At 41.9% G+C, this 23,759-nt stretch overlaps 2 protein-coding genes and 2 long non-coding RNA genes across 4 annotated transcripts; 1 reads left to right on the top strand and 3 right to left on the bottom strand.

Moving 5' to 3' along the window:
- The first annotated feature begins 263 nt into the window (after positions 1-263).
- On the top strand, positions 264-9,379 carry FGB (fibrinogen beta chain). The gene is made up of 9 exons (XM_082237699.1): positions 264-419; positions 640-660; positions 2,072-2,278; positions 3,390-3,573; positions 4,802-5,029; positions 5,828-5,941; positions 6,890-7,012; positions 7,860-8,145; positions 8,985-9,379. Exons 1-9 carry the CDS (start codon positions 315-317, stop codon positions 9,211-9,213), a joined length of 1,497 nt encoding a protein of 498 aa, XP_082093825.1. The 5' UTR covers positions 264-314; the 3' UTR covers positions 9,214-9,379.
- Positions 800-2,065, bottom strand: LOC309540716. The gene is made up of 2 exons (XR_014223422.1): positions 1,742-2,065; positions 800-945 (listed from the first exon to the last, which is right to left on the bottom strand). It is a non-coding gene; the product is annotated as an uncharacterized lncRNA (long non-coding RNA).
- LOC309540732 lies at positions 9,141-12,458 on the bottom strand. The gene is made up of 2 exons (XR_014223439.1): positions 12,357-12,458; positions 9,141-10,339 (listed from the first exon to the last, which is right to left on the bottom strand). It is a non-coding gene; the product is annotated as an uncharacterized lncRNA (long non-coding RNA).
- Positions 12,459-13,737: 1,279 nt separating this feature from the next.
- On the bottom strand, positions 13,738-21,202 carry FGA (fibrinogen alpha chain). Its single transcript, XM_082237639.1, has 6 exons — positions 21,049-21,202; positions 19,148-19,276; positions 18,282-18,465; positions 16,485-16,630; positions 14,987-15,983; positions 13,738-14,588 (listed from the first exon to the last, which is right to left on the bottom strand). The coding sequence occupies exons 1-6, from the start codon at positions 21,097-21,099 to the stop codon at positions 13,885-13,887; spliced, it is 2,211 nt and encodes a 736-aa protein (XP_082093765.1). The 5' UTR covers positions 21,100-21,202; the 3' UTR covers positions 13,738-13,884.
- Between the last annotated feature and the right edge of the window lie 2,557 nt (positions 21,203-23,759).

Genomic DNA, 23,759 nt, shown 5'->3' on the forward strand with positions numbered 1-23,759 from the left:
TTACAGTTGCAAACATTGCTAGTCTGTTTTCTTTACCCAATTTCTTACGACTACAACATTTTTAATTTCCGCGAATGAACAGGGCTATATTTAAATGACACCTATTTGTCCTCCATTGAAGATGGTACATAGCAGAAGATGTTGCTCAACTGGAGACTTTGTCCAGGCACAAACTGAACATTTAGGTTAAATATTAACAGTGTGTGGGACGGCAGACCTATCATTAACCGGCTAAGATACTTCAGGTTGATTCATTTATATATGATCACTGACTTGCTTTCTCTGATTTTACAGAGGGGAGGAAAGCTGCTAAGATGCTCACACAATCCAAAATCATGAAACTACTGTTGCTGTTTCTCCTTTCTGTTGTCGTCGTCGTTAAATCCCAGGCTGCTGTTGACTATGATGACGAAGAGGAGGTTAGAATATAAAGGTTTTTTTAAAAAATAATAATAATCATGTGTTCGCATTTTTGGTTTAGATTTCAGAAAATAGAGGCAAAACCGAATACCATTTTATTTGCATTAAGGAAATAATAATTTGCAAATTAAACATGTAAGAAAGAAGGGTTGAATTCTTGAGTTATGTGTAATTAATGCTGATCCTTTTCCCTTCTTTCTTCCCTTTTCCTTTATATAGGTAACCACAACCGCAGCTCCGGTAAGACCGAGTTTTCTTCTTAATTAAAGAAAAACAAACCACATAATGGTTACAATTATGGATTCCGTTCCAGAAACTTATATATTTGCTTATAATTTGCTGTCAAATAATTGTGTGTGTGTGAAAAAAATGCACTTACCTCCAATTTAAGAATTTATTTAATATTGCCATTCCAGAGGCATTTATCATTCATTTCTTGAAATAAAGCTGGCAGGTGGGGTGAGGAAAGCCTGCTGGTCCTCATGGGATTATTCAGGTATAGTTTGACTGTTTCCACGTAAGATACTGAAAAGGACATGATACCATCAGGGGGAAGAAAATTTCTCTAACATGACAATTCAATAGCACATGAACTTTGTCTATGGGAACACTGTCACCTTTTGTGAATTCAGTTAATCTTTTGAATGAAGTTCAATGGGTAATTATTTGTATTGTAATATATTATCTCATTTTATCTTAAAATTGATTTTTGCCTTCCATTGCTTTTGGATTTATTCTTTCTCAGGTTTTGTTCATTTCATTGGGATGTTAGGTTAGGAATATCTAAGGAACATTAGCCCTATTCCTTATGCATATTTATGTATTTTTAAGCACAAAAACTCATAATTGTTAGGACCAAACTGCACATTTCAATGCAGTTTTTTTTAGTTTAAAAATATGCAGGGAAGGATGCATTTGCAAGCAAAGAATAAATAGGCAGGCATTTCTCTATCTGCTGTTATTCTCCAGATCACATGCTAAGTGATTTCCCCATCCCCTAATGGGTTTCAAAAGAATGTCAAATATATTGAAGAATTTACTTGCCTCCAACCACAGATTTCTGCATACAGTTTTATTCTGAGCTTCCTTGATGACCCCTGTGCCCCCTGCTCCAGTCCAAAATACTAGAGTAGGCCTGGTTTGTTCATAATACCAACCCATGGTTTATTAAACCAGGACTTAGTATTACACATAAACCCTGCCCAGTGCTTAACTGTGCTTTATTCACTGCCAACAAACCACAATCTAAAACCATGGCTTGTTGTTGGCTTACAAACCTTAGTTTGTTTTAACTATGACTTAGCGTTACATGTGAACCTACCAGCTTTATTTATTCAATTTCCATCCTGCCATTCCTGCCAAAGGAGCCCAGATGGAACACGACCAAGCAGCAAAACAGTACAGGTTAAAGAAAAATAAGTAAAATAGATGAAAACATTTTAAGCCATTAAGAACATCTGTAAAAACCTTAAAAATACGCAGCCCCGGCCCCACCCCAAACTATACAGGAGAGAGCAGCTGGAAAATGAACAAAACTGTGGAGGAATAAATACTTTGGTAGATGCATGATGTATTCTTTTTATAATGTAAATTGTTAGCAGATTATAACAGTAACAGGATTATTTATCCTCCCACTGCTGTCGGTGAACAGGTTGACGGCGAGGGAGTAGATGCACGAGGTCACAGGCCACTGAACAAAAAACGGGAGCCATATCCAACTCTCCGTCCAGCTCCTCTTCCTCCCAGTAGTGGCTTTAGATATCGGGCTCGTCCAACCAAACCACCTGCGGCTGGCCGAAAAAGAGAGCAGGTTGCATTCCCTGACCATGGAGGCTGCAAACATATGTCGGAAGAGCTGGTAGGCTTATGTGCATTACTACTGTGGTGGGACAATAATTCTTAAGAGCAAGTAGTAGGTTTCATCCTGTTTGATAAGGCTACCTCTTGGAAGCACTTTGGTGGGAAAGTATATGTGCTTATCAGTCCATTTCTTGTTGGTTTGCTTTGGGCTGTAATCCTGATATTTCAAAAATTACAAACATGCACTGCTGGGGAGCTTGCATCAGAGCCACTTTGCCGGGTCTGTAGTGAAACATCTGTGTGGCCATCAGGTATTTATATGGCAGCTGCTTTTAAACAATAGCTATTTTAATGGTTTAAGAACTCATCTTGTTTACACATCATAACACAGACATACTATTCTTTATCTCTCCCAATTACCAGCCATCTGTTATGACAAAGCCAGCTACAAATGTGTGGCTAGCCAATTAATTGATTTGTTAGCACCTACTATGTATGCACAATCCGTATATGCTTGAAATTCTGTGGAGGTAACCTTCTTGAAGGGACGCGGGTGGTGCTGTGGGTTAAACCACAGAGCCTAGGACTAGCCGATCAGTAGGTCGGCGGTTCGAATCCCCGCAACAGGGTGAGCTCCCGTTGCTCAGTCCCTGCTCCTGCCAACCTAGCAGTTCAAAAGCATGTCAAAGTGCAAGTAGATAAATAGGTACCGCTCCGGTGGGAAGGTAAATGGCGTTTCTGTGCGCTGCTGTGGTTCGCCAGAAGCGGCTTATTTATGCTGGCCACATGACCTAGAAGCTGTACGTCGGCTCCCTCAGCCAATAAAGCGAAATGAGTGCTGCAACCTCAGAGTCGGCCACGACTGGACCTAATGGTCAGGGGTCCCTTTACCTTTAACTTTACCTTTACCCTTCTTGTGATTCAATTCCATATCACTCATGGTCATGCATGAATTAAGCAATCAGATAGACAGGGCCAATTATGTCTCTCTCTCTTTTTTACCCATTCAGAACTCCATGCACACCCAAGCACTATGGGATGGCATCGCTACTTGCATAAATTTTTTAAAAAGCATGCACATTGAATTAAAAAAAAAGTACTTAATGTCATGTTAACTCTAACCTACTGCCTTCAGCTGCATTGTGTTTGTGTGTGTGCACTTTTTAAAGGGAGTCTTATGCCCAACTGGATGTGAGCTGCGGACTGCGCTGCTGAAACAGGAAAGGACAGTGAAGCCAACTGTGCAGGATCTAACAGACAAAGTACAGAAGCTAGAGCAGTCCACTTCAACTATATATTCTTATACCCATCTGCTGGATGAGAGGCTAGCAAAGAAACAGAAACAAGTACTAGGTAAACCCTGCTATTGTCATTTATCACGTGCTGCAAATAAATACATAGGCAAAACTGCCTCGCTCTGGGTATCCTGAAAGGCTTCTTGAGAAGGATGAATGATAATAAAGACCACCAGAGGGCACATTCGTGACCACACTTAAAAATCTTTTAGTTCCTACCTTTGTGTATTAGTTGTATTTTTGTAATTGGGTGTCTCAAGGTGACTTACACAACAAAAATAGAAAAAAGCAGAGACATTAAAATCAGACATAAAAATAGCTAATAATAATAATAATGCCACTCTGGGCAGCTTCCAACAGAACACTAAAATACAATAACCTATTAAACATTAAAAGCTTCCCTCTTAAACGTAAACACTGCTGTCTATTTTGAATAGACTTGTTTTGGGATTGGAATGTACGAGCCATGTGTGAAAATGACACATTTAGCAGTATGGCATTTTGATCATATCAGCCAGCCATTAATCTCCAATCAGGGTAATAATTCCTGACTTGCATGCTGGACCAGATAGGCAGATGTCATCTACAAACATCTGAAGTGCTTGTCCGGGAGATAAAGCAGAAGTCAAATCTTGATCATGGCTTATAACATATTAGTATTTATTATTTCTATTGTACCCTCCATATATATGCGGCTAAGTCCTACTCCTACCTACCTACCTAGCAGTTCGAAAGCACGTCAAAGTGCAAGCAGATAAATAGGTACCGCTCCGTCGGGAAGGTAAACAGCGTTTCCATGTACTGCTCTGGTTCACCAGAAGCGGCTTAGTCATGCTGGCCACATGACCCGGAAGCTGTCCGCCGGCTCCCTTGGCCAATAAAGCAAGATGAGCGCCGCAACCCCAGAGTCATCTGTGACTGGACTTAACTGTCAGGGGTCCTTTTACCTTTAAGTCCCACTCAGAGTAGATCCATTGAAATTAATGAACCTAAATTAGTCATGTCCATTAACTTCAGTGGGTCTACTTTGAGTAGGATTTGTTATTAACACTGATGCTGTTTTACAAAGAATGAGAGGTCAGTGCTCTGCCTCAAGGTGCTTCCAATCTAAAGAAATACACAAAGGATGCAGCAGAGGAATGCGAGGGCAGTGGGAGTCAGTGTCGGATTACTAGCCTATTGGGTGAAAAAAGTCTACTATGGTCTATGTACTGACACAATAAATGCTCTTTTATTCTGTTAGCAGTTTTTTTAAAAAACGTATACATGAATTTGGTTTTTTTCAGATAACCAGAATGTAATTTCTCAATACAACAAGGAGGTTGAGGAACACTACACTTTCATCAAAGATAACCTAGACAACAACATCCCAACTAACCTGCGACTTCTTCGTTCAGTTGTGGATAGTTTGCAAAAGAAAATACAAGAGCTGCAAAAAACTGTCACTTCTCAGTTGCAAGACTGTCGCGCTCCCTGTACAGTTTCATGCAATATACCTGTGGTGTCGGGCAAAGGTAATCTCTCTCTTCCCTGACTTGTCTTGCTCCGCAGTTTGACAGATGCACAGGCAGCCTTGAGGGTGCCACCGGCACATTCACAGAGACCCATACACCACACTGTCATCTCCAATGAGGCATCTCTTGTGACCACCAAATAATGAGCAGGGCAATCTGACCCCCAGCTACAGCTTCTGTGTCCATTGTGGCTGGTGATGGTCTGGCTACAGCAGCTCTGTAACTTCATCCCAAGATCTATGACAGTGACAGGGAATGTGTGGTCCTCCAGTTGTTGTTGGATTCTCAGATCCCACCATCCCTGACCAGCATGGTCAGGGATGATGGAAGTTGTAGTCCAGCAATGTCTGGAGAGCATCAGGTTCCACATTCTTGGCCTAAGGCCAACTTGCCTGCTGTTCTCCTCTCCTTTCTTCCCAAATGGTTGATGGCCCTTGTGGTAATTGGTTCACTGACATGCTGGCTTAAGCTAATGAAAATCTCTTATTACCTCATTCTACTGAGGGAACCTTGTATTTTAACAAAACGGGTGGAGGAAAGACTTTTCACATCAGTAGGATCCCCAAAAGTATTGGGTGTGGACCCTAAACACAAAGGGATGTGAGTGGGATAGTACAAGTACAGTATTCTTTCCTTCCTTTCATCCTCTCGATTTAATTCATCCTTTAGAAAGTAAGTGGGAGGCAGTAAACAATTTTATGCCTGTATGTAATTGGTTCTACTAATACCAAGCTATTGGGGGAGGGAAAGATTTTTGTAGCTTGCTCAGCAATATATATCATGGCTTTCTGATTACAGAGTGCGAAGACATAATTCGAAAAGGAGGTGAAACATCTGAGATGTATCTCGTCCAACCGGATCCTTTTTTCAAACCATACAGAGTTTATTGCGACATGAAAACAGACAATGGAGGTGAGTTGGGCCAGTGCCTCACAGGAGTTCCTCACAGGACCCCTTGCCCCTCCCCACCTGTGCTGTTCCTGCCTGATCATCTGCCCCTTCCAGGATGCAAACAGAGATAAGAGCAAGGTGAAGGAGGCAGTGGTGTGGATTGGTCCCAGAGGAAGAGAACAAATCCAAGTGACAGTGGCAAGGAGAGAGGGGAGGCTATTCAGGGAGAAGACTCACTGAAGCTGCCCATTTGAAGCTGCTACTGTGTTAAGTAAAGCGAACCGAAAGAGTGGCAAAGAAATTTGCACCAACTGTATTGCACCTGCAGCTTTTGCGTTAACAAGAAAACAGTTACAGCCTGTCAACTTAACTTTGAAATTAAGTATTTGGTAGTTAAGCATGATGCACATTCTCTCAAACTACGGCCGGAATTCAATTCTGAGAAGATTCCCTGTCCCACCCCCAGTAGCCTATGTGTTATGGATACTATCACATCAAAGTTTAGCACTTTGAAATCTCATGTGCCACCCTTGATGTGATGATATATTTTTAGAGCATAGTTGCATATTTTGGTATTAAATATCCTGCCCATCTCGAGATGGGCAAGGTAAAAATCTCAGGTTATAATCCAGAGAGTGGGCATCTGACCCCATGAGAAATCAGTTGCTAAAATCTCATTATTTCTAGCAGGTATCGTTCTGTTACACAAGCAAGGATCCACTGACAAGTTCTGCTATTGAAATGATATGAGAATGTCCAAATAGACTGTGCATGTTCTTTAGACAAATGTGCAGCTATTTATTTTACTGAAGTCCTCTATATATGAGTACATTCAGACACACTGAGACAGAAATTACTGAGGCCATATTGATGATACACAAAAATGACCTGTGCCAGCATATTTCTTCTTCTTCTTTCCTTTGTTTTGGTTAATGACTGGTGATTTTTGCATCCTTTTACATTTTCCAGGCTGGCTTCTTATTCAAAACCGCCAAGATGGCAGTGTTAACTTTGGAAGAACATGGGATTCCTATAAAAAAGGGTTTGGAAATGTTGCATCCAGTGGTGGAAAGAACTATTGTGACACCCCTGGTAAGAATCTTGACTCTGAGCAGCTTCTTATTAATGAACTATTATCAGCTGCTTTGGCTGGTGAAGAATGTGAGAGGACATACTGCAACTTGGGAGTTGCATCATTTCTTAGTGGTAGACCATCTGCTTTGTATGTGGAAGGTTTCAAGTTCATTCTCCAGCTTCTCTGGGTAGGGTTGGGGGAGTCCCCTGCCAAAAACCCTGGACAGATGCTGCCAGTCAGTGTAGACAGCACTGAGCAAAGTGGGTCAATAGTTCCACTCGATATAATGCATCTTCCTCTGTACTTGCAGCCACATGGATCAAGTGGCTGTGTTAATGAATGCCTTCATCATTACAACATTTCTCAAAGTTGAGTCTCCAGCTGTTATTGGACTACAACTTCCATCATCCCTAGCTAGCAGGACCAGTGGTCAGGGATGATGGGAGTTGTAGTCCAACAACAACTGGAGACCCAGGTTTGATAAACACTGCCGCCTTAATGCCTGCCACTTTTGACTACCTTTGCTTCCTTTTTGTATCGATGCATAAAGTTTGCACAGCAAAACAGTGTCAAGAAGTGTTTTCTGTAGTTGTCTTAACAGTCTCTGAACTTTCCTCTTACATAAATCAATAAAAGACTGTTGGTTGCATTGGGGAGATTAGAAGAGCAGGGATAAGCAAGATTTCGTTGTTTCTGTTGTTAAAAAAAAATGATATGGTTTTAACTCACTGTCCAGCTAGGTGTTCTCATAATTCTTGGAACTGCCTGGTTTGGTTCAGGTTTTACAGATTTAGGACAAAGAATAAATTCCTTAAAACCCCTTCTGAAGATTGCTTTAGCCAATGTGTTTTCATTATACCACAGGTGAATATTGGCTCGGAAATGACAAAATCAGCCAGCTTACCAAAATGGGACCCACTGAGCTTTTAATCGAACTGGAAGACTGGAATGGTGATAAGGTTAAAGCACACTATGGAGGATTCAGCATTCAGGGGGAAGCAAACAAGTATCAGCTCTCAGTTAGTAACTACAGGGGCACAGCTGGAAACGCCTTGTTAGAAGGAGCGTCACAGCTGTATGGCGAAAACCGAACAATGACAATCCACAATAGCATGTTCTTCAGCACTTTCGACAGAGACAATGATGGCTGGTATGTGTATGCATTTGCACTTGGTTTGCTACTGTACTCTGGCACACACATTTGGGTATGACCAGAGATGACTTGCTTCCTTTGCAACTCCTAATGTTGAACGGCTGCAACCTGTTAGGCTGGCATAGTTTATTACCATGGCTGATGGGCACACAGATACACCTGTCAGGCTTTTTTTTGGGGGGGGGGTGTTTCTAATTCAGGGAGAGCTACTTTTGATTAGACATGTATAGGATCATGCTGTCAGGCTGGAACAGATTATAAAAAGTACCCTAGTGTTAAGAGTTATAAGCTATATACAGTGCTACCTTGGGTTACATACGCTTCAGGTTACATACGCTTCAGGTTACAGACTCCGCTAACCCAGAAATAGTCCCTCGGGTTAAGAACTTTGCTTCAGGATGAGAACAGAAATCATGCTCCGGCAGCACAGCGGCAGCAGGAGGCCCCATTAGCTAAAGTGGTGCTTCAGGTTAAGAACAGTTTCAGGTTAAGAACAGACCTCCAGAATGAATTAAGTTCTTAACCCAAGGTACCACTGTAATTTATATAAGTCATCATTCGGAGAACTATGGGATGATCTCCTGGTTGATTAATAGAGATTACTTTGTCCAAGGAAAGTACAGCTATTACTGGGTGCACAAGTACATTTATTATGGTTGTAATTATCATTACTATTATTAATTTAAATGTATTACCCACCCTTCACCAGGGCACTTTAAAATTCAGAACTGAAAACAGTTAATAACATAAATTAATATATGTTGGTTTTGAAGATTATGCATTTGTTTTTTTATTGGTGCATGTAAAATACACCCTTTGTATATTTCACCCCGCAGGCCAAATCCAGACCCAAAGAAACAGTGTTCCAAAGAAGACGGTGGTGGTTGGTGGTACAATCGTTGCCATTCCGCCAATCCAAATGGCAGATACTACTGGGGTGGGCATTATACCTCAGAAATGGCAAAACACGGAACAGATGATGGCATGGTATGGATGAATTGGAAAGGGTCCTGGCATTCACTGAAGAAAGCCAGCATGAAGATTAGACCAATCATCCAAGAATAGTGATTGTTATTTAAATAAACAGTGGCAATTTTTTTGTGCTCATATCTGTTTCATTATATATTTGAGCCTAACTGCATTAAAACATTAACCGGCAAATACACACACTCTGCCATGTTTATGTTGGTTAAATGCACTGTGAATAAAAGCAGAAGTGTTATACAGGCAAGTCGCATCTTACACTTATTTTACTTATGTGATCACAGCTTTGTGCAGATGGGGATGGGAGGGAAATAAATAAAGGGAGAGGGGAAGAAAACCCACTCTCCATTTATTTCCCTTCCCTGAAGGTGAGCAAGGTGCCGAGCTTTGGGAATTTGCAGGAGAGCTCGGGGACACTGCCAGAACCTTTGAATAAGCTTCCCTAAGCCAAGTAAGAAACCCTCCACCTTGCAGGGGTGGTAGTTCCAGGGGCTCCTGGCTTGGATTAACCTCACTGAAATAGTTTGAAAACATTATGTGATACATTTATGACAGATAGGCAACACAAAAACCTTTTGAATACCTCATACTTCCTCTATAGTATTGACATTTTCTGCTCCACTAACTTCATTTCTTTATTACAGGATTTCTTACACACACCCTTGACCTTAAGGTCCCAGGGCAAGTTGCAATACCGTCACACGGTTTAAAATCAGATAAAAGAATTTACATGAAAAATCTAATACAATTTTAAGTATTATACAATTTAAATCACACCTCACAGCTGTCAAAGGCCAGGGTAATGAGCTGCGACAAAAGCTGTACCGTAAAGAAGCCAGCCGCATCTTTGTGTGGAGGGAATTCCACAACCTGCCCATTCAAAAGTAGATTCAGAGTGAGGAAATGAGTTCTTGTCTCAAATTCTGTGGGAAAAGCTTCACAACGTAAGAGGTCCTTCTGGATTTGTTCAGTGTTCCCTTGAGTCCAGCATTCTTTCCCCAGAAGTGGCCAGCCAGAGGCTTCTGGGAAGCAAACTGAGCTGCTGTGTTAATTAATTAAATAAATGGGTGCTTAACTCACCTTGATGCTTCTTCAGCTGGGTCTCCCTGCTTGCAGACGTCTCATAGGCATCTGATGACCACTCTGATAACAGGATACGGGGCTAGATGGGCCACTGGCCTGATCCAGCAGAGATCCTATTATGTTTCTGTGTTTGGCGACAGAGGTATGCTGTCTCTGAACACGGGTGTGTAAACTGCCCTGTGGTCTCTTGATGAAGGGCAGTATATAAATTTAATAAATGATAGTAATAAAAATAATTCCAATAAGTGGCTTTTCTATAATTTTATTCTTTTTTCTTCAAGCTTCTTTTTACCCAACTTCCTTCCAGTCACCTGAGACCAGAACCACTCTTGCATAGTTTGCACTAAAAATGTCTAATGCACATCAGGACATTTTGAATGTGACCTCGCTGAAGTGTATTGTCACCAAACAGTTAACATTTGTCCGGTTATACATTTCCCTGCAGAAGTCTGCCTTTCCTGACAAAACAGGGCTGTGGCTATAATTATGCAATGCAACTAACAAGAAACAATTGATACTGGGATATCATTGCTTTCTCTTGTTGACTACAGAACAAGAGTCTTTTTAGTTCATAGCCCCCGGTTCAGTATGTCCTTGCCCTCTAGCTATGTGGGGCCCTCCAAATAGCCAATGGTCAGGGATGTTGGGAATTGTAGTCAAACAACACCTGAAGGGTGCCACATTGGCTACCCCAGGCTAAGAACTTGCAGACGTGTTTATCCTTGTCACCGGTAGTTGTACTAAGAGAGAGGTCACCAGCTTTTTTGGTACAGCGGCACATTTTGAATATTGAGCAAGTGCTATGGATGTCAATCACAAAATAACTGCCATGGGGTGTGGCATAACACAAAATGGCTGCCATGGAAGGCATGGCAGAATACAAAATGGCTGCCATCGGAGGATGGCATAACACAAAATTAGAGAGAAAGAGTCATCATTGTTGTTCCCACCATGCCATCCCGGAAGCCTCATGCTTATCTTGAGAAGTCAGCCACATCCTCCTGCTGCCCTGTGTGAACAGGGGGATCACACAATATTGATTTCACATCCATATATACCCAGATGCTGTTGCCATTTAACAACATCAAGGATCATTCCCCAGTACCAGAAAAAATATGCAAGGTGACCACGCCACACTTCCTCGCTTACACACACAGTATGCAAAAGCACTCGCCACACACAGACCAGACACCCACTTCACATAAGCATTTTTCCTCGCTCTCTCTGCTCAAGTGCACCTCTCTCACAGAGATCATACACATGCAGAGACCTCCCCATTCTCTCTCTCACACACCCTGCATATTTCCCCTCACATGTTAACTTTCTAAATACAGAGAGTTTCTGATGTCGGGGAGTATTGAGCTATTTGATTCTCCCACCTTCATTTTTAACTGATAAGAGATCCCGGAGAAGTTTTTTCTATTTAAGTGTATTGGTGGATCAACATAGATGCTCCTATAATTGTCTGGCTAGCAAGCATGGGATATCACTAATGGGAGCCTTTTTACTAATGCTATTTGCAGTGCATTGGGTGAATTTTTCAGGGGAGGGTTATGCATCCCCACATGCTGCAGTCCCAATAAAAACCAGGGGCCTCCATGGCTGGTGGTAAATAATAAAAACCAGACATGGCTGGTGACGGAGCAATTAAAGTAACATCTAGTTTGTTCCTTAAAAGGCTTCTCTTCCAACATTTAGAGACCAGGGATCAACCCCATTTGTTCTACAGCTGCTTTTAATTCTGTTTTGATCGCCTCAGCCTTGCTTTCACCGAACTAATTTATAATTTATATAGTCCAAAACAAATCCACCTTTGAAAGTTATTCTGTTATTAGTAAAATAACTGACAGGGCAATGCATGGCAAATGGCAAATTGTTGTTTTCAGGCGGTTGGAGGATGGATGGCGGCTAACAGATTGAGGTTGAATCCTGACAAGATAGAAGTACTGTTTTGGGGGGACAGGGAGCGGGTGGGTGTGGGGGATTCCCTGGTCCTGAATGGGGTAACTGTGCCACTGAAGGACCAGGTGCGCAGCCTGGGAGTCATTCTGCACTCACAGCTGTCCATGGAGGCGCATGTTAACTCTGTGTCCAGGGCAGCTGTCTACCAGCTCCACCTGGTATGCAGGCTAAGACCCTACCTGCCCGCGGACTGTCTTGCCAGAGTGGTGCATGCTCTAGTTATCTCCCGCTTGAACTACTGCAACGTGCTCTATGTGGGGCTACCTTTGAAGGAGACCCGGAAACTGCAATTAATCCAGAATGTGGCAGCTAGACTGGTGACTGGGAGTGGCTGCCGAGACCACATAACACCGGTTCTGAGAGATCTGCATTAGCTCCCAGTATGTTTCTGAGCATGATTCAAAGTGTTGGTGCTGACCTTTAAAGCCCTAAATGGCCTCGGTCCTGTATACCTGAAGGAGCGTCTCCACCCCCATTGTTCAGCCCGGACACTGAGATCCAGCGCCAAGGGCCTTCTGGTGGTTCCCTCATTGTGAGAAGTGAGGCTACAGGGAACCAGACAGAGGGCCTTCTCAGTAGTGGTGCCCGCCCTGTGGAACACCCTCCCATCAGATGTCAAAGAGATAAACAACTACCTGACATTCAGAAGACATCTTAAGGCAGCCCTGTTCAGGGAAGTTTTTAATATTTAACGCTGTACTGTTTTAAACACTTGATTGGGAGCCGCCCAGAGTGGTTGGGGAAACTCAGCCAGATGGGTGGGGTATAAATAATAAATTTATTGTTGTTGTTGTTGCATGGAGAGTGGAGTGGGGGCAATATTTATGGAGATGGTTAACCCTCCCCTCCTCAGCTGTGATCTCCATTAAGACCACCACCTCTCCAGCAACTAAGCTTGAAAAAAGCTGTGTGAGAAAGGGGGAATTTACAGATATGCCTGTGCACACACTGGTTTTATTGATTGTTGTATTGATGAAGACACTTTGCTGCTTGAGGCAAAGGACAAGATGGTGCCCCTCCACCCCATTCCATTTTCAAAAGCCAACCAGACTGGCATCCTTCAATACTGATGATGGGACAGCATCTTCAACAACACCTGAGGGAAGCAGGCTAGCTAAGCGGGTGCAGAGTGCACTCATGAGCATCTGCTGACTGAGGCTGCTGCCTCAGTCTCTTGAATAATAGGGTCACCCCAATATGTGTGCCTACTTTGTCCTTGCTTGCTTTGACCATGCCCACTTTTGTTTTGGGCCCACCCACCACTGGCATGCGAGGACCTTGGAAAGTTGGCAATGAGGGAATGAAATCCTCAGGCTGAAAAAAGGTTCTCCATTTCTGACTTAAATACTGGAGATTATCTTTCTTTGCTCAGCCAGCACTGGTTTTTCAAAGGAATGGTTCTGAATTTGATCTCAGTGTGTAATGTGCGTTGTTTAATACTACATTTGTTATAGAACTTTAAAGATACAAATGGCTTAACTGAGGAAGACATCCCCAACAGACATTTTATAATATTTATTTGTGCTGTTGTTTGTAAATAACTTAAACACACCAGAAATGTATTTTTGAGTGAACCCATTTATTTTATAGGCAGTTGCATTCAGTTGTTTTGGATAATAAAAAAAAACGCACACACAATCAGACATACACTACATAATGTTGAGGTATATATAATTTTGGAAGTTCTTGTTGTTGCTGCTTTGATATCTAGAGTGTCTCTATAGGCCGAATTTTCAATCTAACAACTTTGAGAGAGTAATCAGAGGGCTTGAAGGGCACCCAGACCACCCCATTTTCAATCTCATAGGGAGCGTTGTTCCTTGGGTCATACTGACCTCCTGAGTAGTAAATTCCATTGAGATTAGCAGCTTGGCAATTATTGTACCACCAGCCACCTCCATATATCTCAGCACAGTTCTCCTCCCATTGGTCGTTGTCTCTATCAAAAGTACTAAATTTCATGTTATTGTGAGTGGTGTATTCAACCCCATCTTCCTCTGAACCCCTGATAAGAGCATCACCTGCTGTCCCCTCATAATCAGAGACACTGAGCCTATAGCCTTCTTCTTCAGAGCTTATGTGTATGTTATATTCTGCATAACCTTTATTGCCCTCCCAGTCCTCTACTTCGACTCGAAGGACAGTGTCCCTCTGGGTCAGGAGATGGAGATTTTCATTGCCCAACCAGAACTCTCTTTTCCCATCCACGCTGCCAAAACCATTCTTGTAGTCTTCCCAGGTCCGGTTAAAATTCAGCGCCCCATCCAATCTCTGTTGGATCAGAAGCCATCCTCCCAAAGTAGTCTCTTGGTCGCAATAAACTGAAAAAACCTTAGTGGTTCCTGCTGGCTTGATTCTGAAAATGCCACTTTGGGCACCAGAAGTGTGTTTCTGGTGGATATCCTCACAGTCTAAAAAAACAAAGTTGATCTGGTTGACAGAAGTTTTCGGTTAAGCTTTATTACAAGGTCACAGGAATCCAAACAGTAATCATGCTCAAGTCAACTGGCTACACTTAATTTGGGGCTGCAGTGGAACGAATCCTTGTACTCTCCCCCCCCACCCCAAACTGATTGCTTACATGCACATTTTCATTACCCATGACGTTAGGTACACAACTGCCTTGTTCTCCAATTACTCATGGCGAGAAACCATGTCCCCCACCTTTCCAAAATGGCAACCAACAGACACATTGCTCTTATTATTTAAACAATGGCATGGATTGCACTCGCTTAACCTGTGTGTCAGTTTGGTTGCACACTTCACTGCTGCTCCCTCAATAATTATTTTCCATGCAGTGGGTGGGTACCTGTCCCGGTGTAGCTTTCTCCCTGCTTCACTCCTCCTGCACTCAAGCTGCGTGCATGAAAATCAGGTCTGTCTTCTCCACTCTCGTCATGTTGCAGCTCAACTGATGGGATTTTTATTGACTTGGTTTCAAAAGTGGAGCCCCCTTTGTTGAAGCCGCTAGAACTGCTGCTGCTGCTGGACACAACCGACCTGGAATGGGATGTGCTGCGACTTGTATGAGAATGGAAGTCGGGGGAGGGCTGGTCAAAGATGGAGAAGTCGTCGGTTTCTCCCTCGCCAAGGTCAGAGAATACGTCGTGTCCTTCAAAGGTTGATGTGTGGCTGCCAGTCCCTGTGCTATGGATTCTGCCACCAGAACCTGAGGTGAAAAACTCTTTTGCATTCAGAGGCAGGGTAGAAAAGTCAGATGAGCCACTTCCACCAGTCCCAGTGGTCACTCTCGTGTGGGTGGTGCCTCCTGCTTCTCTGGCTAAATCTTTAGAATGGAAACAGTCTAAACCATCAGATGTTTTATACTCTTCCACAACCTCTTCTCTGGGACCTTCAGGACCTCTGATCACTTTTCTAGTGATGGTTTTGACGCATGTACGGGAGAGACGAGACTCAGAAGGCCCGACTATTTTCAAACTACTAGAGGTATCGCCTCTGCCAGAGGTATCCCCTCCAAAACCAGGAGTGACTGACTTGCTAGTATGTGGTTGTCCAGCAGCCTCTGAATCTTCCAATACGACTTCAACCAGTTTGATACGATTAATGATGCCTGCTTCTTGTTCCGACAGAGGAGCCGTTTTAAAATGGCTAGGGACAGTGGAATCCTTCAGGGGTCTCATTTTCAGTACCCTCAAGGGAGCAGCTTGATATGCCGGCTGCAAGTTGATGGAACTGGCCTGTAAAAGCAGCTTCTGTATCTTGTCATAGCTATCGGTGTCCACATTGTAGCTGACAGCTCGAGAGCAGGACCCTTTGCAGGAACGCACCTTAATATCAATGTCCACCTAGGCAGAGATGGAAAGGTGAAAATACAAATGGGAGAAGAAGAGAAGTGTGTCAGTCTGGCAAATGTTTAGAGTGTTATGGTATTAAGTATTAAGACAAAATGCAATGTATAAAATACAAAACCACAACCTCAGTATGAATGTGCATGCTTTGATTCCTAAGTCTGCCGAAGCTGTTGTATCCTTAAGTATTTATTGGGCTATTTTGTTTGTAAAGGAGGAATGCCTCTGGGCTATTGCTGATGGCAGTTTCATCACTGCTTGAAGTGACCCCAAAAGGTTTTGTTGTAAAATAAAGAAGCCAAACCCCCATCTATACCAGTAGGGCATTGCTCAACAGAAAAGAATTAGAATTTGTCCAATTCCACCAGAAGTTGAGAAGAATGCCTCTTGTACTGTACTTTCACAGAAGATGGATGCCCTTGAGAAAGGGCGAGTGGGTGGAATTCAGCCCAGAACAAGAATTTATTTTATTTTTGTTTAAAAATGGTTGCAGCCTACCTCTAAGCGCTTCATCTCTACAACTTGGTTCCGGATGGTGTTCTGCAGCACTTTAATCCGGCTAACTTGGTCAGCGACTCTCTGCTTCAGCGTCACAAGTCTCCTTCTCAGATCGTCAGATATTTGGCCATAGTTATCATCAATTTCTGAAGCAAAAGAAGCCGCAATAGCTTAGTCTTTCCCCCGCAATAGCTATTTCAAGGTACAAATTGAATTACAATGATAATAACAACACATTATACTGTATAAGGACACTAGGTAGGAGGAAATTAGCAAATGGCTCTTGTAGGGCCAAACCTTAATGACCCTTGATGATACTGTCTTTTTCTCTAGATCGGGACAGCAGTATCTGTGAGGGAGGGTTTACCTTCCCTCCTCATGCTGCTTTCCCATTGAAAAACACTCCTGAAGACACACCCACCCCTGTCATGATCCCAGCATAGATCAAGGTGCCCTGTGGGTGCCATTTATAGATAAAAGCACTTGGGTACTGTCAACTCTTTTGCTAGGCTCAAGGACGCATGCATCCATGTATGCCTGAATTATGCATCCCTATTACTTAATCTTCCAACCTTCAGTTCTGCACTGGAACCCACAAAATTCACCTCTTAGAGAGAGGTGCTGAAAAACCTCGCTGCATGAACTGGCACTCTCTTTTGTAGCCATTTGAATCCTAGCTTTTTTTATTTCCCCCTTTCTGTGTATTCCATTCATGTTAGATCTGAATTTGTTAAAGAAATGTTGGAAGAAAGTAATAATGAGCCATGAATTCTGCTCATATCTAGGCCATAAATATTCAGGAAGAATATCGGGGGCCCAACTTACTGGGAGGGCACATCCTTTACATGCAAAAGGCCCCAGTTCAACCCACAACATCTCTAGTTAAGTTCAGCTTCAACAACACATCTAGGAATAAAGCATTTTTTGTTGTCGTTACACTGTAGATACTAAGACAATAAGTGCATATTCATCCTTGAAGCTTTCACTGTTGAAACGGTCTCTGATAAATCCTCAGAATTATTTTAGAACATTATTTGAAAGTATATCACATGGTCTGCTTTCAGAAGGGAGATCTGGACCAAGCCCACATTTGCCATAATGTTTCAACTTGGAGGATTGGCCATGGGTCCATGTGGTTCTTGACGCCAAAACAGATAGCCATGCCTGGTTAAAAGCAAAGTAATTAATGAAGATGATGTGATAATTGTAAATTGGGAGGCTGCTGATTAGGCTTTGGCTAAGGGTGCTTCTCTCCCAATTGTCTCAGACAGTTGTTAAAGGCCTGCTGTAACTGATGTCACAGTGGATATGCAGGTTGACACCGTGTGTTCAAGAATCCTATGCCTTCAGCCTTTCTCATGATATAGACCCAGTAGGCACATGCACCTAGAAGTGGGTGCCCTTCTACAGAGCTTTGGCTCTGAGTGCAGGGGCACAGGGGTGCCGCCAGCTGGTGTGATCCTGCTCCCCTCTTTGTATGATTATGCATGGAAGTAGCCTTGTGAAAGGAGATTATTTTGACAGTGGAATCATACAAAGCAAGTGTGTTGTGAAAGTTTTTGTTGCTCTTGATGGGTAATTATAACACCTACAATTCTAGTCTGTCATGTATGAGCTAGTTGAGATTCTTGCACTGCAGGGGCTGGAGTAAATGACCCTTGAGATCCCTTCTATGATTCTGTGACTGTTACTTGAGTCCACTTGATCTTATATAATAAGGATGCAACAAGCAATTGTTTGTATTTGGCAATTGTTAGAGAAGTCAGATGACCATACACTTGTGTGGATGATACTCACGTTGCTCACTGGCCAAATTTCTATCCAGATAGCCATTGATTTCCTGTTTAATAATGTTTGATGTCTTGTAGCTGTTTTGATTATCCGCAAGCAGTTTCTTAATTTTGTTTATCCTGTCAGCAAAATCCTGGTCTGTTTCGTCTATCAGTCCCTGCATCCGGCATCCTGAAGGACATTTAGTGCCCTGAAATGAGGAAATAGCAAATAAAATAAAATTACAGATGAAACATCTGCCATGTCACTTATTTGGTCCTCAAGGTTCATTATTTTATTATTACTGCTAATAGAGATTTAATTATAATCACATGTAATTTAATTATCACATGAGATTTAATTATAATCACATGCCCAGTTTCAACCATGTTTGCTTGTCATGCCATATTGTTTATGCAGAAATGCTACATGGAGAAGCTGGTTTAATTTGACTTCCTAGCAATAATAACATTGTTCTGTATTAATAGCAACTTTGTCACATGTGAATATATTTTTAGGAAACCCAGTGCTGTGTATTTTTTCTAAGATTTGTGTGCCTAAAATCTAGCACACAGGGTGCTCAACAGCTAGATTCTGTACATGTTTGCTCCTGCTGTGATGTCTGTCTGAATTCAGTGGGTTATATGTATAGTCTGAATTGACTTTATTAATAATCAATGAAAGCTTTTTAATTACTAAACAATACATAGTTTTTCATCCTTGATTTTCAGTTAATGTAGAAATTTGAAGAAACCCTTTGTAGCAATTTCTGAATTGCAGGCATGCTGTTGTATCATTGTACATCTATGTCATTAGGGTCTATTGTGCCATGACCGTGATTTTGTACACAGCAAAAAGTGTGATGAATGTGCTTCAGGCTTGTTCGCTCTTACCCATTCGTCATCAGAGCATACTGGCCAATTCTTTTCAGATTTGCAGTCAGACTGGGCTTTATGCTCCACTATTCTTGGGCCCCGTACTCCTCCTCCGAGCTCTGTAAAGGAGGCATCACCTTCTGCTGCCTGTCACAGGAGAGGAAAAACATCAAAACAATATTATAACTTGTTTAATCTAATTTATTGTTATGCATCTCTTTCTGTTTCCTTCCCAAAGTGGCATACATGGTTCTCACCCTCTCCATATTATCATCACAACAACCCTGAGATAGGTTAGGCTGAGAATTGGCAACTGGCCCAAGGTCACCCTTCATGGCGGAATGGAAATTTGAACCCTGGTCTCCCAGGTCCTAGTCTGACATTCTAACCACTACACCACACTCTCTCTTTAATAATAATTCACTGAGTTACCAAAACAACCCAAAATATACCCAGATGTCCCTAATAATGAAGTCTAGTAGCTAGAAACTCTTGCACTTGTTTCACTAGCATCACAGAAGAGAAACAATGTCGTTTATTTTCAAGCTCTGTCTTTAAAAGTAAATGTTGCTATATAGGTGGAATATAATGGCAAGCAAAACTGCTGTGAGTCATGAGTGAATTTGCTGGAAGTGTGTTTCTGGCGCAAAGGACAACTTCATGCAATTGATACGCTGTCAAGTACCAAGCAACTGGAAAGTAATAAGCCAAGTAAATCACCAAGCAAATATTAGTAAGTAACTGCTGTTACAATTGAGGTATATGAAAGGTATAGTAACTAAAGAGGAATTTATCACTCATGTAGGCTGCAGTCCTCCTCAGTTAAAACCAGTATGTTTTGACACAAAGTTTTGTATGCCTCTTTCATCAATACAGCTGGCTAAAATAGCAAATGGATTGGATCAATCATAATTTAATAGGCTATACTGTATATGGGTGTTCCGTTGACTTGGGTTCTTAGCTTAGAAGCTAGAGAGAGGCTTTTCTGAATCTGTTCCATAGGAAACGTTTGGTTTGGTTAGGCTCATACATCACAATAATCTTTGCTTGAAGCATTCTGTTTCAGTTTTGAGAGCTGCCATGCCCTCGTGTGATTCATTCAGTTTTATTGTGACTTAATTGTAGACTCAATCTTAAAAACAGCAACTCAGCAGTATAGATTGTCAGAATGATTTCTGCTTTATACAGTTACAAATTTCATGAAATGCTGAAACGCTGCTAGAGTTCATATGAAGGTAATGCATTTATCCTTGGGTTTGCTTTGGTTTGGGGAGTTATCACACCATAATTTAATTAATTTTGGGGTCTTTTTTGTAATATAACTGAGAGCTCAGTTAAGTTTTGTTGTTGTATACAATGACAACTTTCATTGACTAGGTTTCATACGAAGAATTCAAAGATAATATATATTAAAAAGGCTCCTATTATGAACACATGCCTATAAAGCACTCATTTGCCCCAGTCCAGCAAGGAAGATGCATGCACAGAGATAGGCTAACACATACAGATGACAATGCAGAGACCTAGCTGGATGTGCATCCACATCAAAACCCTCATCAGGGTCCCACTGAAATGCAATCTCTGGAGCTGGTTGAGAAAGCATATTCCCTTATCTGGGGCCACTTTTATATGCAACCAGTTACACGTTACTTTTTTTCTTGTATATATACATATAGAAACAAGTACAGATTGTATAGATGGAGATGCAGCCAGATGATGCACCCAAGAATTGCCCCTCCCGAATTCAAGCATTTGAAAGGAGAAACCCCCAGATTTCACTTCCATTTCACTGTTCATCTGGTAGTAAGAGGTTTATTTGGGCTGAAATATATTACTTTCTAAGCAAGCAAGTGACCAATAGAACAAAAAGCAACATAGCTGGTAAGCTAACAGGAGAATCAGATAAAATGAACTCATACCCAAGTGATGCTGAAGCACAGCAGGGCACAGAAGACTCTCAACTGCAACATCTTCAGAAAGCTGTGGATCTGACAGAAAGGGATGTGTTCCACTTAGGTATTTTTGGTTGAATTTAAACCTTGAATTTAAACTATCCATCTCCCCCCACAATTAATGATTAGTTTCCCTTTTGTTTGCAGAGTCACAGTGCAACATCTGAGTTTGCTGACCCAGGGGTCTGTTGCACAAATTCCTTGGTTTGTTTGCTAGAAGTCCGTTTGCACAATTCCAGCAAACACGGAACACAGACATGGGTGGATAATCCAACCCTATTCCAGGAAAGGAGGACCTAAAGTTTGAAATGAATCATTGATAGATAGAACACATAGGGGAGAACAAAGCGCTGACAAATGTCAACGATCTAGAGCTGGCATTTTCTAACATTGATGGAGTGTCACTGCTTAGTACATTACAGGAAACACATGGTTACAATGGCCATTTTGTGCTGTGCTATTATTGTTTGGATCCAGAAGAAAGAGCCAGCAGTGGGGGAAATGCCTCATTTCCAACACTAGGAATGAAAACATGGATGGATTTAAATAAAGGGCTGCAACTTCCTTTAAGCAATTGGCTCCTCCAGATTACCTGTTCATTGAGCATTCATCCTCATTTGCTTGTACAAAGCTTACAGACACACAAATAGATTATATCTGGTCTTTACTGAGCATTTGTTTTGTTTGTGGGGCAGTTATATGATAAGTATAATTTGTGCTGATTTCATCCTGATTTGCTTGTGAGGCTTTTATATGTCTTCCTTTGTTCACCCCACACTTTTCTATGAATTTCCCCATCACTTTCCAAACTGCAAAAAGTCTGATTATTTTTAAAGTTGATTTTTTGTACTAGAAACTATAACTTGCTTTAATTGTGCAAAACTAAATTTAGAGAATGCACTTAAATTCCTCCCACAAAACAGAGGCTGATGAAACAGTTAATGGAATAACCTAATCTCCTACTTTCCAAAGAGGATGGGGTGGCGTACTTGCCTCTGAGGCTAGAATGAGGATTCCTCATTCTGCTATCTGCCTCCATCAGGTGACCTCACCCTAGGCCAGAGCATTAGCTATCTTTATGGCTGGTGCTGAGGAGGTTGTTGATTTATTATGAGTCCCAAACCATCAGATTTTAGGATCAGTTAATCTCCAGTTGCCCAAGGTTGGCTCCTATCCCTGTTTCTTTCAAGTTGGGAAGCTTTGCGGAACTGTCTTGGGTAAACGTCCCTTCACCAGGGTGATGCCTCAGAGTGCTCACCACTGGGAACATGCGCTGTCTTTACCTTCTTTTCCCCACCCACGTTGTGCCTGCTGCAAGACAGAGCCAGCCTAACTTGTCATTTCTCAGCTTAACTATGACTCCAAAATGTGGACTGCAGGCCTTGCAGTAGATCCCCCCAAGGACAGATCATGCCCCTTCTGAGAGAGGTGTACCCCACCAATTACACAGTAAGAATTTGCATCAAACTGCTGCTCTTAGTTGTGACTAACATTTGCTCAATTATGCCCAATCTGTGTAGGACCGAGGCTGCATGCTTTTGATATGGGACACATTTTGAAAACGCTATCAGTAAATGAATGATAGGCTCAGTCCAAAGATAAAGCATGATAATGGGAGAGTTGCAGAGTTACAAGACTATGGACAGATGGCTATTTGAATGAGCCACACATTCAAGTGTCATGGTGGTCGTAACATCAGTGGGACTTCAGTCTTTCCCAATGATATTTTTGTCAATGTGCTTGGTGCAAAAAAGAAAAAAGAAAAGATTACTATGAATCAGGAAGATTATTTTTCAAGGGCTTTGGTATTTTTTGTACAAGATTCCAATTTCTAACTTTTTATTGATAGAAGTGACACGCTTCTGGAAAGTGGCTTCCTTTAAAAGAGTGGCTATGGTCTGTTTCTTTTATTTCATAAAACAATTTTATCATGCAACTGCCAATCTTTCCAATGTTTTAATGGTCTATTGCAGTCATTTCCACCTGAAAATTGCTGAGGGCCCTCTTACTGTAGCAATTGTAAATCTGTAGAATTCAAATTGTAATACAGTAAAATACAGTAGCAATAAACATACAGTGGTACCTTGGGTTACATACGCTTCAGGTTACATACACTTCAGGTTACAGACTCTGCTAACCCAGAAATATTACATTGGGTTAAGAACTTTGCTGCAGGATGAGAACATAAATTGCGCGGTGGCAGCGCAGCAGCAGCGGGAGGCCCCATTAGCTAAAGTGGTGCTTCAGGTTAAGAACAGTTTCAGGTTAAGAACGGACCTCCAGAACGAATTAAGTACGTAACCAGAGGTGCCACTGTATAATTAAATGTCATAATGAATATTAAGTGTGTTGGATGTGCCATCTCCCATGGTTAACCACAAGTCCACTGAGACCTTACAGGTCTCTGGAATGAAACTGATGGTCATGGAGCAGTTTAGGAAGCTCTGCTCTATTGGTTCAATCTTCTAGTTTCAATTTATCATGTTAGGAAGGCAATGCATATTTAAATATACATGGTAGACAAGCTATTCAAAATGTTTTAACAGGTTTTGCATGTCCTTGGAAGGATCTTAGGAGCATGATAGAACAGACCAAAAATCCATCTAAAGTAGCATCTTATTTCCCACAGTGGAGTCACCTGATTGCTCCGAGAAGCCTACAAGCAGAAAGAACATGAT

Source organism: Podarcis vaucheri (genome assembly GCF_965113315.1).
Source record: "Podarcis vaucheri genome assembly, chromosome: 9".
NCBI lineage: Eukaryota > Metazoa > Chordata > Lepidosauria > Squamata > Lacertidae > Podarcis > Podarcis vaucheri.

Coding starts and splice junctions, on each gene's coding strand:
- FGB (XM_082237699.1), top strand. CDS start 315: ATGCTCACACAATCCAAAATCATGAAACTACTGTTGCTGTTTCTCCTT. Junction 420..639: donor ACTATGATGACGAAGAGGAG/GTTAGAATATAA, acceptor TCCTTTATATAG/GTAACCACAACCGCAGCTCC. Junction 5,942..6,889: donor CATGAAAACAGACAATGGAG/GTGAGTTGGGCC, acceptor TACATTTTCCAG/GCTGGCTTCTTATTCAAAAC.
- FGA (XM_082237639.1), bottom strand. CDS start 21,099: ATGTTGCAGTTGAGAGTCTTCTGTGCCCTGCTGTGCTTCAGCATCACT. Junction 18,466..19,147: donor TATGCTCTGATGACGAATGG/GTAAGAGCGAAC, acceptor TCCTCATTTCAG/GGCACTAAATGTCCTTCAGG. Junction 16,631..18,281: donor AAATTTGGCCAGTGAGCAAC/GTGAGTATCATC, acceptor CTTTTGCTTCAG/AAATTGATGATAACTATGGC.